Source organism: Pristiophorus japonicus, chromosome 18 (genome assembly GCF_044704955.1).
Source record: "Pristiophorus japonicus isolate sPriJap1 chromosome 18, sPriJap1.hap1, whole genome shotgun sequence".
Lineage (NCBI taxonomy): Eukaryota > Metazoa > Chordata > Chondrichthyes > Pristiophoridae > Pristiophorus > Pristiophorus japonicus.
Window position 1 is genome coordinate 110,122,009 of NC_091994.1, and position 17,339 is coordinate 110,139,347.

At 46.1% G+C, this 17,339-nt stretch overlaps 1 protein-coding gene across 18 annotated transcripts in view; it reads left to right on the top strand.

Moving 5' to 3' along the window:
- kif1b (kinesin family member 1B) overlaps nucleotides 1-17,339 on the top strand; it is a 327,704-nt gene that overhangs the window by 181,567 nt on the left and 128,798 nt on the right. For all 18 annotated transcript variants that reach the window (XM_070860541.1, XM_070860555.1, XM_070860547.1 and 15 more), the window contains 4 exons: nucleotides 4,995-5,074; nucleotides 8,557-8,663; nucleotides 10,294-10,377; nucleotides 16,898-17,078. In XM_070860541.1, the coding sequence (XP_070716642.1) occupies nucleotides 4,995-5,074; nucleotides 8,557-8,663; nucleotides 10,294-10,377; nucleotides 16,898-17,078 (452 nt within the window). The remainder of the gene's footprint in view (nucleotides 1-4,994; nucleotides 5,075-8,556; nucleotides 8,664-10,293; nucleotides 10,378-16,897; nucleotides 17,079-17,339) is intronic.

A 17,339-nucleotide genomic window follows, 5' to 3' on the forward strand; every position in this document is an offset into this window, starting at 1 on the left:
CATTCCTGCTTTCTCGCCATACTCCTTGATTCCCCCTAGTAGCAAGGACTTCATCTAACTCCTTTTTGAATATATTTAGTGAATTGGCCTCAACAACTTTCTGTGGTAGAGAATTCTCTGACAACTGGAAATCTCTGGCCCAAGAGCGCTCAAAGTGGAGGAGAAGCACTCGGGGAAGGCGCCGAACACCTCGAGACTCTTTGCCGGGAGCACGCGGAAGCCAAGCATGGACAGCGGAAGGAGCGTACAGCAACCCAAGCCCCCCCCCACCCACCCGTCCTTCCAACCACCGTCTGCCCCACCTGTGACAGAGACTGTAGGGTCCCGCATTGGACTCATCAGTCACCTGAGAACTGGTGTTAGTGTGGGAGCAAGTCATCCTCGACTCTGGGGACTGCCAAAGAAGAAGATATACTTCCTGATTAACGGACGGGAATGGATTAAGATTGGCATTGTGGATCTTGATTACATCACAGGCAGTCCCTCAAAATGAGGATGACTTGCTTCCACGCCAAAAAAAGGATGAGTTCACAGGTGTTTCGAAAGAAGAACCTGAAGGGGCGGAAGATGCCCTGTGCGTGGATTTTTTTTTTTAACGTGTGGTGACCGTTGCACACCAGCCACCACACAGGCTTGACAGAGCTAGGTCTTGGTCCAGTGGCAAGGGTTAACCAAGACGACTGGAGACCAGCTCTGCTGCACGGACCCAGTGTGCACACATATCGCAGTGTGGGCTGGGCCCGTGCTGCCCCTGGGCCCCTGGGCCCCTGGCCCCGAACTCACGGCTTCCTGGGCCCCGATCACATCCCTCCACAGTCTCTCGCCGCTCCTTCGCCCCGACCTCGCCGCTCTGATTACATATGTATGTACAACGGTATGATGCTACCTTTTATGTTGCAGGATATTGGTATTTGTTCTGAAGTTGGTAAATCAGAGGTTAATCATGGTTCTCAAATTGATCCACAGACAGAGGAAAACCTTGATGGAAATTGTATGTCAATTTGAGACCTTAAAAGCTTGATATAAAATGTAAATTTAGCAGTCTCTTGCACATTCCTGTTTTACCGAGAGGTCGAAATTCGGTCCCGCTGTTTTTGAGGCTGTGTCACCACCTGAGAGCTGATTTTACTGCCGGGCATTAGGTGCAGACTCAAAGTCCTAAATTCAGTTTTTTATGCCCAAAGATGAGAGAGCCGCCTTAAACAGTGGTGTTGCACACTCTCCCTTGGGCGGGAGCTCAGGAGGCTGACTGAATTTCCCAACGGGAGGCTGCCGCCATGCTAGGAAAAAAAAACGTGACTAGAAAAAAAAAAGAACTAAAACTTCTCCGACCCACACACACCCTTCCCCACTCTTTTTTAAAAACTAATGAAACCATGCAGAAATAAATAAAGAGAAACTTACCTTTCTTTCTGGGTGATTCCGCCCGAGATCCACTCTTTTACGACCACTTTTTCAGGCTGTACGGCCGCCTGTTATGACAGGTATCACGACAGAGGCGTTGCATGCTGGGTGACGTCACCATGCGGGTGGCGTTGGCCGGCACAGCGTCGACACCACTTACCAACGACGGTAGGCATTTGCTGCCCATTAGTCGCCTCCCGCGCGCGGTAACGAGCGGCATACAAAAACACAATTTCAACCCCCTGGTTTTTAGTGGAAACCCCATCGAAGGCGATTCTCAATTGCCATTAAAATTTAAAATGGATGGAAATCGCATCATGAGTCAAACTGTTCTAACTTTCAAGTATGGCCATGTTTAAAATGTAACTTGTAGTGTATTAAATGCAATGGGAAGTTATGCTTTGATTAACGTTGAGGCATCAAAATGTAGTCTTAGTTGTGTGGCTTTGACTTTGGAGGATTCAGACAGTCAGGAATTCCATGACATTATCACAATGATTTTGTTTCAAGTCTCATGAACTCCAATGTATTTAATTCAGTTGTAAATTCTGTGCGGTCTAATTTCTTCCTATACTAACTATTTTATATTTCTTGTTTTACGTGATCCATGGCTCTCCTCACTTTTTTACCCATTTTGTTGAAGTGTTTTCCTCGTTTGTCCCCTTACACTCATGCTTTTTCTGTCGCTCATTTACTTTGGCATTTCTGTTTCCTGACACCTTGTTGCTTAGACTTTGACTCCAAGGCCATGTGATCTTTTTGCTGACTCCTATGGAGTGTTCTCTCCCAAGAAGGTTGGTACATACGATAACTTTGAGATTATGGTGTTAAATGGTCTGTTTATAACCAGTGGTGCTCCCGTTGATACTGAATGTTGTATATATCAGTGTTAAATCTGTCACGTGCGTTCAGTACAGTACACATTGCAGGAGATGTATTTCAATCTACTGATTCCAATTTTCACTCCTGGAATACCACTTGCCATTGCACTACCATTCTGCAGTCTGAGCCGTGGACTGGACTACAAAATAAATAACGTCACTCTACAATTGGCTAATGGGAATGATTGAAAAAAGGCAACTTGGACTGTAACCTGGTAACAGTTTAAACTTGCAGGTAGTTTGCGAAAATGTCTCCTGGAAATGCTGTTCTGAACAGTCTGAAAATCTAGTTGTCTCGGGGAATATTTTGCAAGGTGAGACTCTTGCATTGTCGATCCCATCGTAGTATCTTACTTCTGTGAAAGTGCTCCATCTTGGTGCCCGACTCCTGATTGGTCTCAGCTCAGCAAATATAGTCAATCGAATGTGCGGTGAAAAGCCTTGGGACACACACACCCAATTCTCTGATGTGCAGTTGAATGCTGAAGTGATTAAACAGTTGTTGAGCCAATCTACAGTTCTCCTCATTTTTCATGAAAGGCCAAATTGAACAAAGCCTGATCAAAGCAAGACTTTTTGCCTTTTAATTGTGAGTTTTAAAACTGAATATTACTACTGGATGTGGTTGGCACAGTGGCCGATATCCTGCTCTTTCATCTCCAGGACCTGGGGTCAAATCTCGTCCAAACTGATGGATTGAAAGATTCCTCTGTTGGCTAGAAGGGTCCCACGTGAAGGTTGGGTTCTGAGCCAGCTTCAACTTCTAGCTGACCATTGTTAATTTCTTTTGTCAAATTGAAAACTACGGTTACAGTGCTTAATAATCCTATTTCACTTCAATTTATTCAGCACTATGAGCATGATTATTGTTCTTTGCTTAAAATACATATATACTGTGCACAGTGGATAGTTACTGAACTAATCCAAAGGCCTGGACTAATGATCAGGAGACAATGAGCCCACCACGGCAGCTGAGGCAATTTAAATTCAGTTAATTAAATAAATTTGGAATAAAAAAAGCTAGTGTCAGTAATGGTGACTATGAAACTACTGGATTGTCGTAAAAACCCATCTGGTTGACAAATGTCGCTTTTCAGGGAAGGAAATCTGCCGCCCTTACCCGGTCTGGCCTGCATGTGACTCCAGACCCACAGCAATGTGGTTGACTCTTAACTGCCCTCTGAAATGGCCCAGTAAGACACTCTGTTGCACCAAGCTGCTAAAAAGAACGATATACGGGACTGCAGCGGTTCAAGAAGGCGGCTCACCACCACCTTCTCGAGGGCAATGAGGGATGGGCAATAAATGCCGGCCTTGCCAGCGACGCCCACATCCCATGAACCGACAATTTTTTTTAAGCAGCGCCATGATTAAAATTGCCTCGGCTGTTGAATAGTGTGGAGATGCAGTGAGACGTGGCAGTCATTGCAGACGTTCATAATGTTATTTCCAATTTTACATTTAACACAAAAAAAATCATACTGTGCAAGCTATGACTGAGCTGGAAGTTTAAATGTACTCTGATACTTGATTTGAAATAGATATTTTTTTGCAGTTGGACTTCAGTCCTTGACTTGGGATGGGTTTCAAGACTCTGCCAAACACTTCTGGAGCTAAATGGGGCACCCTGAATGTTGTGACGAAGAGTATGAAGGATCTTAATATACCCCATTAATTTGAATATATAAAGTACAAATATTCAATATAGTGTTGTTTTAAGGAAGGTACCAATAGATGATATCCCATTGCTGGTAGTTATTGTACTGTATTTGTTTCATGGGCTCTTTGCTTAAAAAATCATAGCAACACAATGCTATTAAGAACTAGTTGGTTTATTAGTGCAGGTTTAACAATCACACTACACATTATCGGTTCATCCACCAGGCTCACAACCACCTGCCTCATTGTGGATCCCCCGAACCCAACTGGCTGGGGTTTTATCGAGTCCTGTGAACATCACGTGACTGGCTAAGCCACTCCCATCTCCTTCTTAAATATATTCAGTGACTTGGCCTCCACAGCCCTCTGTTAGAGAATTTCACAGGTTCACGACCCTCTGAGTGAAAAAATTTCTCCTCATCTCAGTCCTAAATTTCCAACCCCGTATCCTGAGACTGTGACCCCTTGTTCTAGACTTCCCAGCCCCGGGGAAACATCCTCCCCGCATCCAGTCTATCCAACCCAGTCAGAATTTTATACGTTTCAATGAGACCCCCTCTCATTCTTCTAAACTCTAGTGAATACAGGCCCAGTCGACCCAATCTCTCCTCATACAACAGTCCTACCATCCCAAGAATCAGTGTTGAACCTTTGCTGCACTACTTCTATGGCAAGTATATCCTTTCTTGGGTAAGGAGAACAAAACTGCACACAATACTCCAGGTGCGGTCTCACCAGGGCCCTGTATAACTGTAGTAAGACCTCCTTGCTCCTGTACTTAAATGTCCCGCGCAGCCCGATAAGGAAAATGAGACGGAACATCGCTTGTGACCCAGACTGATCACTGAAATGCAATATGATTTTGTTCAATCTCAAAGCAGTTTAGTTAACGACGTGCTGTTTTGGCGGATGGGTAGGAATTTTGTGTTGCCAAGAATGATCTGAATCCAGGCAAAAATTTGCCAAAAGATTATTTATCTTTTTTTAAAAACTACAAATGTTTTAAGTTTACTGTTGTGTTTTTTTTTCACTGTTCTCTTTTCCTGCTAGACACCACATCTTGTGAACCTCAACGAGGATCCGCTCATGTCAGAGTGTCTTCTTTACTACATCAAAGATGGCATCACCAGGTAAAGGGATTGAGAACAGGCAGGTCATGTCACTGTGTGGGAGGTGATGAGCAATGACGCCCTGGGTTGCTGACTCACCCTTGATCATCTTAACTTTATAAAACTTGACAGTCATGTGTTTTATTCCCCATTAAAATGGGCTACTTCGATTTTGTTTCAAAAGGTTAGGTTTTGGTGACACTTAAATAGGAATAGCAACAGTATTCAGTCATTGTGAAATCTGATCTATTTTTGAATTTGCATAAAATAAGAATTGTAACTTCAATAGTTTGGTAAGCTTTAAACTCATCTCACCTGACTCATCGTAACATTCTGACAACTGATGAATACCTAATTGAAACTCAGTGTTCAGCCATTTAAAACATCTTTAAACTGCATCTTGTATTTCACTGGCGAGGTTTTGTTAAGTTCCTTTTGTCAAGCTCTTCCATTGAAGTATATCGGTGATCAATTTAAATGGTCCAATCAATAAAGCACATAAATAGTACTGTGATATATTATTTATGATATCACTCAGCACACTACACACAAGATCGCTCTGCAACAAACTATCATGTGACCTTGTCACATGACCCTTTATTTACATCAGTAGTTGCATTACCACAGTCGTCATCATCATGGGCAGTCCCTCGGAAGACTTGCTTCCACTCCTGAAGTGAGTTCTTTGGTGGCTAACAGTTCAATACAAGAGCCACAGACTTTGTGGGACAGATAGTCGTTGAGGGAAGGGGTGGGTGGGACTGGTTTGCCGCACGCTCTTTCCGCTGCCTGCACTTGATTTCTGCATGCTCTCGGCAACGAGACTCGAGGTGCTCCGCGCCCTCCCGGATGCACTTCCTCCACTTCGGGCGTCTTTGGCCAGGGACTCCCAGGTGTCGGTGGGGATGTCGTACTTTATCAGGGAGGCTTTGAGGGTGTCCTTGTAGCGTTTCCGCTGCCCACCTTTGGCTTGTTTTCCGCGAAGGAGCTCTGAATAGAGCACTTGCATTGGGAGTCTCGTGTCTGGCATGCGAACTATGTCGTCTGCCCAGCGTTGCTGGTCGAGTGTGGTCAGTGCTTCAATGCTGGGGATGTTGGCCTTGACGAGGATGCTGATGTTGGTGTGTCTGTCCTCCCAGGGGATATGTAGGATCTTGCAGAGATATCGTTGGTGATATTTTTCCAACGACTTGAGGTGTACACTGTACATGGTCCATGTCTCTGAACCACACAGGAGGGCGGGTATTACTACAGCCCTGTAGACCATGAGCTTGGTGGCAGTTTTGAGGGCCTAGTCTTCAAACACTCCCTTCCTCAGGCGGCCAAAGGCTGCACTGGCGCACTGATGGATCTCGACGTCGATGCCTGCTCTTGTTGATAGGAGGCTCCTGAGATACGGGAAGTGGTTCACATTGTCCAGGGCCGCACTGTTGATCTTGATGACTGGGGGGCAGTGCTGTGCGGCGAGGACAGGCTGGTGGAGAACCTTTGTCTTACGGATGTTTAACCTAAGGCCCATGCTTTCGTACGCCTCGGTAAATTCACCGACTATGTCCTGGAGTTCAGCCTCTGAATGTGCGCAGACGCAGGCATCGTCCGCGTACTGTAGCTCGACAACAGAGGTTGGGACGGTCTTGGACCTGGCCTGGAGACGGCAAAGGTTGAACAGGTTCCCACTGGTTCTGTAGTTTAGTTCCACTCCAGCGGGGAGCTTGTTGACTGTGAGATGGAGCATGGTAGCGAGAAAGATTGAGAAGAGGGTTGGGGCGATGACGCAGCCCTGTTTGACCCCGGTCCGGACGTGGATTGGGTCTGTGATGGGTCCGTTGGTAAGGATCACGACCTGCATGTCGTCGTGGAGCAGGCGGAGGATGGTGACGAACTTTTGGGGGCATCCAAACCGGAGGAGGACGCTCCATAGACCCTCGCTGTTGACAGTGTCAAAGGCCTTTGTAAGGTCGAAGAAGGCCATGTATAAGGGCTGGCGCTGCTCCCTGCATTTTTCCTGCAGCTGTCGCGCTGCAAAAATCATGCCCGTTGTGCCCCTTAGGGGCCAAATCCGCACTGTGACTCCGGGAGGAATTCCTCGGCCATGGGGAGAAGACGGTTGAGGAGGACTCTAGCGACGACTTTCCCGATGGCTGATAGAGAGATTCCTCTGTAGTTGCCACAGTCGGACTTGTCCCACAGTAGACCACTAGGGATAGCTCCATTACAAGTACATTTTAATCTGAGATGTGTTAGCCACGTTATACTTGAATTTGCTTGTACCCTTGAAGGAGGTGTATACCAAAATAATTACATAGAATGTATAGCACAGGAAGAGGCCATTCAGCTCAACCAGTCCATGCCAGCTTTGCTGAGAAAATTAAATTGGATATTGAAAAGGTTAATTGTTCAACTTATTCAAACAAAAATATTGAGTTTGGAAATTTTCTCTTCCATTTTATAACCAACATTTTTAACAGACTAACAGTCAATGATTGAGCATCCACAGCCCTCTGGGGCAGAGAATTCCAAAGCTACACAAGTCTTTGAATGAAGACATTTCTCCTCATCTCAGTCTTAAATGGCCGACCCCTTATCCTAAGACTGTGCCCCCTACTTCTAGACTCCACAGCCCGGGGGAAACAACCTCTTGGCATCTAACTTGCTGGCTGATGAATAACATCCCATTTGCTTCAGAGGTTTCCTATTGGCAGGAAATCATAGAATGAATCCAGCATTAAGAAGCTTTAATGCAATGATGAAGGCATGTTATGTCTAGTTGTTAATAATTTTGATAGATGTAAACAGGAACGGTAACAAAGTTGACTTTTTGGTTTGACGAAAGTTTTTCTTTCGAGGCACCTTTTTGTGCTCAAAGCGAGGATGTCCGTGGTGTGGAATGGAACAATATCTACCTTTTGAGTACGGAGTATCATAATTGAGGATGCACTTCCATGTTGGGCTCTACACTAATGAGCCTAAATTCCTATTTCAGAAGCATATCCTATACTCATCATCATTATAGGCGGCCCCTCGAAGCGAGGATGACTTGCTTCCACGCCAAAAAGGGATGCGTTCACAGGTGTTTCAATGAAGGACCTAATATTCCAGTGTGGGCTGGTCCGTGCTGCCCCTGGGCCCTCGTCTCTTCGGGGCCCCGATCACTTCCCTCTACGGACTCTTGCCGCTCCTTCGCCCCTCCTGCTGTGCCTATCCTATACTACGCCACTATAACCGTCCCATTTCTCTCACTGCTCACACGCTCCTTGAGTGAATTGCCAATTCGGTCGCCCTTTCCCAAATATCCTCCTAAACTTTGCAAAGGCAAGACCCATCCCATTATTGCCGAGATTCGGAGGGGTAAAGACCATTTTCAATTCCCCTTGTATCGCCCAGTGACACTCTAACTGAATTTAATTACCTCGATAAATAAATATTTAACAGCAGTCGGTGGAAATCTCATTTGATCGAGGTGTGTGTTGAAATGCGCTGAGTGTGTGTTTTTTAATTGTCAGGGTCGGCCAGGCAGATGCCCAGAGACGTCAGGATATTGTTCTCAGCGGAGCTCACATCCGAGAAGAGCACTGTAGTTTCAGGAGTAACACAAATCAAAATGGAGAAGGTAAAAACAACCAAACCCTTTGTAGCTTTATGCTTAGTTTTTTCAACAAACTTTAGAAGTGACTTTACCTCATCGCCCTGGCTGTTGGACACAGAAGTGCAAGTTATCGGCACCTGAACAGGGTTTCCCAGATCCGAAATTGACACCACGCAGTCTGCAGATTGCAATATTATGAGTAGCTGTCTGAAAGCTTTATTGCACATGAAAATATGAAATTATTCCAACGGCACTTTTTTTTTTTGAAGGTGAAGTTGGAATAATTTCATACTTTCATGTGCAATAAAGCTTTCAGACAGATACACATAATATTTTGTAAGATAGAGGGATTTGAGTTTTAAAATCACTTAGCTTGTTACAGTTATGATGCTGCTTTCTGCAAGTTGAAAAGAAGCACCTTACAAGTTTGGTGTCCAGAGGAATTGATTTCACAGTGCAGCGCTGACCAGCAGGGGAATATGATACCAGGTAGAACGTGTAATATGTTGCTGGACCACAAAATAAGCCCTGTTCACGCGGGTGTTCATTATGATTAGAGTTGTATTAATGAAACTTTTAACCAGAGCTGTCTCCACGAGGCTGATGTCCGGTTTAGATCCCATATTTGGGATACGATTCCTTTGCTGCTGAAGCCCTCATCTGTGCCTTTGTTACCTCTGGACTTGACTATTCCAACGCACTCCTGAATGGACTCCCACATTCTACTCTCTGTAAACTAGAGGTGATACAAAACGCGGCAGCCCCGTGTCCTAACTCGCACCAAGACCCGCTCACCCATCACCCCCTGTGCTCGCTGACCTACATTGGCTTCCGGTTAAGCAACACCTCGATTTCAAAATTCTCATCCTTGTTTACAAATCCCTCCATGGTCCCGCCCCTCCCTATCTCTCTAATCTCCTCCAGCCCCACAATCCCCCCGAGATATATCTGCTCCTCTAATTCTGCCCTCTTGAGCATCCCTGATTATAATCGCTCAACCATTGGTCATACCTTCTGTTGCCTGGGCCCCAAGCCGTGGAACTCCCTCCCTAAACCTCTCCACCTCTCCACCTCTCTACCTCTCTTTCCTCCTTTAAGACGCTCCTTAAAACCTACCTCTTTAAACAAGCTTTTGATCATCTGCCATAATTTCTTCTTGTGTAGCTCAGTGTCAAATTTATTTGTTTTGCCTTAAAACACTCCTGTGAAACACCTTGGGACGTTTTACAACGTGAAAGGTGCTATATAAATACAAGTTGTTGTTGTAGTAGGTCAGTGCACTCTATGCTGTAAGTGAATCTGAAGTCCATTAACAGTGGGTGATGGTCGCAAGTTGCTTTTAACATTATGGTTTATGAATAGCAAACTATCATAAACCAAGAGTAGCATTAGAGTGTGCTGTTTATGCTTTGTGCAAAATTGCAATGAAGCAGCTAGCTTGCCTTGTACGCAGTTTTAGAAAGTGTGGTTGATGCAGACACTGCACCGATGGTATTGAGACGTCAGACCAATGCTTCCCCTGGCAGTTATCAGCTGCCTCACGGAAATATCCTTTTATGCAGCCAGTGGCATGGTTTTCCTCCCACCTCTGGACCAGAGTCTCTTGCAGAACATGGCGAAGCTTCAACCTGTTCATTCTCTGTTTTCTTTGCAGTTATAGTTACTTTGGTGCCCTGCGAAGGATCTGAAACCTACGTGAACGGCAAACGAGTCGCCAATCCAGTGAAGCTACGTTCAGGTAGGCAAAGCACGAGATTAAAGTTTCCGTCTGTTAAGTTTATGTTTTATGTTTCTTATACTTCAGTCTCAGAATAAGGGGTTGGCCATTTCGGACTGAGATGAGGAGAAACATAATTATCTGGTTTTTGCCTCTCCCAGGAGATCACACGGCTCGGGTTGGGGTGGAGTGTAGAATGTTTCAGTACAAGGGGTGTCGCAGTTGTGTGGGGCGGACTGGTTGGGCCGGGTGCTCTTTACCTTTCCGCCATTGTTCATTGTTCATAGGTTTACATGTAGCATTCAGGGCTGCTGACCGAGGGCCGTGCGGCTCTTTGTCGGCCGGCGCGGACACGATGGGCCGAAATGGCCTCCTTCTGTGCTGTAAATTTCTATGTTTCTATTAAACTTCTTCCCTCAGAGGGTGGTGAATCTTTGGAATTCTCTACCCCGCAGGGCTGTGGAGGCTCAGTCGTTGAGTGTATTCAAGACCGAGATCGATAGATAAGGGAATCAAGGGATATGGGGACAGTGCAGGAAAATGGAGTTGAGGTAGAAGATCAGCCATGATCTCATTGAATGGCGGAGCAGGCTCGAGGGGCTGAATGGCCGACTCCTGCTCCTAATTCTTACGTTCTTGGTTTGCATGATCTTTAATACTGCATTATAGTATTTTCCATTGTGGTATGATACTCGTCTAGTTGGGGGAAAGGGAATTCTTCCAATGTTTTTCAATTGCACACTCTTTCCCCCACCCCACCCAGTTTTCTGCCCTTCTCTCTCTCAAAGATGCTGACTCTTTAGCCGTGGTTCCATAAGGAACTCTGGTGCCTCTCCCAGTGGCGATTGGAGCATCAGCCTAGGTGGTGAATATCAGCGGCTGGCTGACAGTGGCGGGCATAGTGTCCAAGCTGATTCAAATGTCTTACAGCAGGAGTCAGCAGCCATGGGTGGGGAGCTCTGGCAGTTTTTCTTTCTTGCCTTTTTCTCATGTTAGAACCCGGATGCTGTGCGGCAACTCATCATCATAGGCAGTCCCTCGAAATCGAGGAAGACTTGCTTCCACTCAAAGTGAGTTCTCGGGTGAGTGTACAGTCCAATACGGGAATTACAGTCTCTGTCACAGGTGGGACAGACAGTGGTTGAAGGAAAGGGTGGGTGGGGAGTCTGGTTTGCCGCACGCTCCTTCCGCTGCCTGCGCTTGTTTTCTGCATGCTCTCGGCGACGAGACTCGAGGTGCTCAGCGCCCTCCCGGATGCTCTTCCTCCACTTAGGGCGGTCTTTGGCCAGGGACTCCCAGGTGTCAGTGGGGATGCTGCATTTTATCAAGGAGGCTTTAAGGCTTTTCTTGAAACGTTTCCTCTGCCCACCTGGGCATCGCTTGCCGTGTAGGTGTTCCGAGTAGAGCGCTTGCTTTGGGGCTCTTGTGTTGGGCATGCACACAATGTGGCCTGCCCAGCGGAACTGGTTGAGTGTGGTCAGTGCTTCGATGCTGAGGATGTTGGCCTGATCAAGAACACTGACATTGGTGCATCTATCCTGCCAATGGATTTGCAGGCTCTTGCAGAGACATCGTTGATGGTATTTCTCCAGTGATTTGAGGTGTCTACTGTATATGATCCACGTCTCTGAGCCATACAGGAGGGCGGGTATCACTACTGTCCTGTAGATCATGAGCTTGGTGCCAACTACAGAGGAATCTCCCTGTTGTCGGCCACTGGAAATGTCATTGCTAGAATCCTCCTCAACAGTCTTCTCCCTGTAGCTGAAGAGCTCCTCCCAGATTCACAATGTGGATTCCATCCACTATGGAGTACAGCAGACAGATCTTCATGGCGCGGTAACTGCAAGAGAAATGCAGGCAACCCCTTGTCATCCCTGGAAACACCCTGATAAACGTCCTCTGTAGCCTCGCTAGTGCCCTTGCATCTTTCCTGGTGTGATGCCCAGAATTGTCTGCAATACTCCAGCTCAGACCCAACCAGTGATTTCAAGGTAAATCTTGGATGTGAATATGGAATTTGAGGAAGGAAAGGAAGCAAAAGTGTACTTGCACGGAGAGTGATGCTTGGGGAAGGTTTGAAATAATTAAGTGGAATGCCCCATAGGTTGGTGCAAGAGCCCATACTGCTCCTAATCCATCTACAATAATGACTCTGATGCAGAAACTGCATTGAAACTAGTCACGTTGACAGATAATCCTAAACTGGGTCCTTTGCTACCCAGATAGAAAAAGTAATCGGGACCGAGAAAGAGAGTTGGATAAAATATACAATTTCGACCAATCAATATAGATAAGTTGCAAGTGGCGGGTAAAATGGATATCACAGGTGGACTATGGATTGTGTAGAAATTAGCTATGGGTGAAGCTGAAAGCCATTCTGTATTTAACATTAAATTGCTCTACTCTGGAGCAATAGTAAAGCAAATTGTGTGCTCGATTGTACTGTTACATCAGTCAGAAGATGTCATGCTAATACTGGACAGGGAACTAGTCGAGCTCCTTTTTCTGTTAAATTCTGGTCACAAAGAAATAAGAAAATACCCAAGTTATGGAGGTGCTGTAGAGAAGAGCGATAAGGCTGATCTTTAGAATCAAAGGGCTGAGTTACAAGAATAGTCTGGAGAAACTGTGACTCTTTAGCCTTGAAAGGTGACAACTGAGATGGGAAGCTGATACAAGTGTACACAAGATTATACAGCATAGACAGGGTTATCTATATCCACTGGCTGGAGTCATACCGAGCACAAAGGAAGATGGTTGTTGGAGGTCAATTATCACAGCCCCAAGACATCGCTGCAGGAGTTCCTCAGACCTGTGTCCTAGGCCCAACTATCTTCAGCTACTTCATCAATGACCTTCCCTCCATCATAAGGTCAGAAGTGGGGATGTTCGCTGATGACCCCACAGTGTTCAGTTCCATTCGCAACTCCTCAGATAATGGAGCGCTCCGTGCCTGCAGGCAGCAAGACCTGGACGACATTCAGGCTTGGGCTGATAAGTGGCAAATAACATTAGTACCACACAAGTGCCAGGCAATGACTATCTCCAATGAGAGAGAATCTAACCATCGTTCCTTCATATTCAACAGCATTACCATCGCCGAATCCCCCACCATTAACATCTTGGGGGTCACCATTGGCCAGAAACTTAACTGGACCAGCCACATAAATACTGTGGCAACAAGAGCAGATCAGAGGCTGGGTATTCTGCGGCAAGTGTCTCACCTCCTGAATCCCCAAAGCCTGTACATCATCTACAAGGCACAAGTCAGGAGTGTGATGGAATAGTCTGCACTTGCCTGGATGATTACAAGAATCTCGACACCATCCCGGACAAAGCAGCCCGCTTGATCGGCCCCCCATCCCCCACCTTCAACATTCACTCCCTCCACCACCGGCGCATCGTGGCTGCAGTGTGCACCATCTACAAGATGCACTGCAGCAACTCGCCAAGGCTTCTTCAGCAGCACCTCTCAAACCCGCGACCTCTGCCACCTAGAAGGACAAGGGCAGCAGGCGCATGGGAACACCATCACCTGCAAGTTGCCCTCCAAGTTATTCACAATCCTGACTTGGAAATATATCACCGTTCCTTCATCGCCACTGGGTCAAAATCCTGGAACTCCCTCCCTAACAGCACTGTGGGAGCACCTTCACCACACGGACTGCAGCGGTTCAAGAAGGTGGCTCACCACCACCTTCTCAAGGGCAGTTAGGGATGGGCAATAAATGCCGGCCTTGCCAGCGACGCCCACATCCCAGGAGCAAATATTAAAAATCCAGAGCATTACTCCCAGCTTTGCCAGGATACTAGCACAAGGATGCATATGGTAAAATTAATAAAGGAAAGTTTAGGACGTCTGTTAGGAAGAGCGCTCTCATTCGGTGAGATCAACACTTGAATGGTCTTCTCGGTAGGGTGATGGAGACAAAAGCTTCAGACTGATTCAAGAGATGATGGCCCAGAAATTGTGGTCGGAGATATCTGATAGTCCCGGAGGAATGTTAGACTTGCGCCCCGAGGCCTCGATGCACAGGCCCGCGCGGAGGCCCACGTATTCCAGGAGCGTGTATGCAGCCTGCGATCACAAGGGCCGGACCAACCAATCGAAATGGCGTATCCCCATTCACGGTAATGGGGAGTTTCGTTTGTACGGAGATCACCGTTTCTGTGAAGGGGAAGACCCGATAAAACACACACATTTAAAATAAATAAGAAAAACACTTCACATATTTAAAATTAATTGAAATTGAATTTAATTAAATGTTTTAGACAAAAAAAAAAATTTTGATTAAAAAAAATGTTTTAATAGGGTTAAAAATAAACTTACCTTAAAGACAGGGTTTTTAATATAAAAATGATAGAAAAATAAAATGTTATCAATAATTTTATCTGGTAAAAGCAGGCCTTACACTTGCTTTTACCAGGTGTAAGAGTTTGAAGGACATTCGCTGGGCAGGAGTTGGGCAAATAGCTCAAATCTCCTCCCGCGAAGGTCCTTCTCCCGGGGATGCGTTGGGACTGTCGAAAGACATTTTGACCGTTCACAAGTGCCAGATTTCAGCGCGTGCGCACCGCACGCTTACAACTGGTGGTATAGACCACGATTTTTGGCCTGATGTGATGGGAAGTATTTTTTTTTCTTCTGTATGGCTGAGCTAAGATGGGAACAAATGATCACCATTTGCATCCACCTTCTATTGTTGTGCATTACCGTGACCCAGCTGTGAGGTTAGTTATTGCAGCACAGGTCAGGACTGTAAGCCGAGACCTTGTGCACCCTGCTGGTTGGTGCTACACAGTGTTGCTTTGGAGAAAAATCCAAAACCGTTGTTCAAGTAAATGGCTCCGGGGATGGGAGCATTGCCTGGTGTGAACCTGTTGCTGAGCCAGTCAGACTTTGATCCCTGCATGCTTCACGAATCTCAGTCAAGGTGGCGGTGAGTGCAGAACAGTCAGCATTAATGGCGCCTATCCACGGAGGGAAAAACTTCAGCCATGATCCCCTCTCTCCGCATAAGAACATAAGAAATCGGAGCAGGAGTTGGCCATATGGCCCCTCGAGCCTGCTCCGCCATTCAATGAAATCATGGCTGATCTGATCTTGGCCTCAACTTCACTTCCCTGCCCGCTCCCCATGACCCATGTCGTTCAAGAATCTGTCTATCTCCACCTTCAATGTATTCAATGACCTTGCCTCCACAGCTCTCTGGGGCAGAGAATTCCAAAGATTCACAACCCTCTGAGAGAAGAAATTCCTCCTCCTCTCCGTCTTAAATGGGCGACCCCTTATTCTGAAACTATGCCCCCTAGTTCTAGATTCCCCCGTGTTAGTGTTTTATCAGAAGAATCACTCAACACTCAGAGTCGGTTCCAACGCCAATGTGGTCTTTATTAACGCCAGCGGGGAGGAAGCCTCAGGACTGGATCCAGGCACTTCACTCCGCAGAACAAAGGGTTTCATGGATCTTTATATGTTTTACAACAGTTTACTACAGTTACATACAACAGTTTACTATAGTTACATTAGACCAATAGATAGAGTTAGTCTCTAAACGTAAAGTGGCTCATGTGTTGCCAAGAGATGTGTTGCTAAGAGATGTGTTGCTAAGGGGTGTGTTGCTAGGAATGACTCTCGTGTCTTGTAACATGGCCTGGGCCTCCCTTATCTTACTGTCCTTGAATGCTGTCTTTGGGTAGCCTCCTTATCTCCATCCTGCTACAGAGTCGTATTGTTACTAGAACATTTAGTCCTGAGGCCTAGCTGATTAGAGACACCTGCCGAGCTTGCTTGCTGGTCCTGTGTGTGGGAAATAACAAGTATCAGTTTGCAGGAATGCGGTCTAATTCAGCTAACAGAAATCCCTTGAGGCTTCACTGGTAGCCATTTTATGATTCAAGTTACATATAGTTCTAACTTTATACTACAGGTGCCGTTGCCCTAGGGTGCCTAATGCCTACAACACCCCACAAGGGGAAACATCCTCTCCACATCTACCCTGTCGGGCGCCCTCAGAATCTTATATGTTTCAATAGATCACCTCTCATTCTTCTGAACTCCAACGAGAATTATCATCCATTGATTCCAAACAGCAATGTGATCATGACCAGAAAATCTGCTTTAGTGATGCTGATTGAGGGATAAATATTGGCCAGGACAGCGGGGATAACTCCCCTGCTCTTCAAAATAGTGCTGTGGGATCTTTTACATCCACCTGAGAGAACATAATAACATAAGAAATAGGAGGGTAGATGGGACCTCAGTTTAACGTCTTATCCAAAAGACGGCACCTCTGACAGTGCAGCACTCCCTCAGCACTGGGATTGTCAGCCTAGATTTTTGTGTTCAAATCCCTGGAGTGGGACTTGAACCCACAACCTTCTGCCTCAGAGGCGAGAGTGCTGCCCACTGAGCCACAGCTGACCAGTGAATCAATTGTTTGTATTTCTGCAGGTCGTTTATTTAAATTTTTACTTGTCCTGATATCAATTGCACTGTTCTGAAATTTGAAACTGTTGACGCAAACTCGTTTTTAAGGGAATCGTATTATTATGGGCAAGAACCACGTGTTCCGATTCAACCACCCTGAACAGGCGCGCGCCGAACGGGAGAAGACTCCATCAGCTGAGACCCCGGTAGAACCTGTCGATTGGGCCTTTGCTCAACGGGAACTTCTGGAGAAACAAGGCATCGACATGAAGCAAGAGATGGAGAAAAGGTAATTGCAGATGCCCCAAGTAACCTACAGACATTTTTTGTACATGGTTTTTAAGGCTCTCGAGGTGAGCGAGGTTGATGCTGGAAATGGGTCTCTTATCAAGATCACGGGTGCACAGAGAAGATGTGCGCTAGATGCAGAATAAAAACTACTTCATTGCTCCAATTCCAGCTACACCAATGTTGCACTTCTGTTACCCACCCTGATGTTTATGAAATTGCTGACACAAGTGAACTACATTAAATAACGATGCTTTACTTG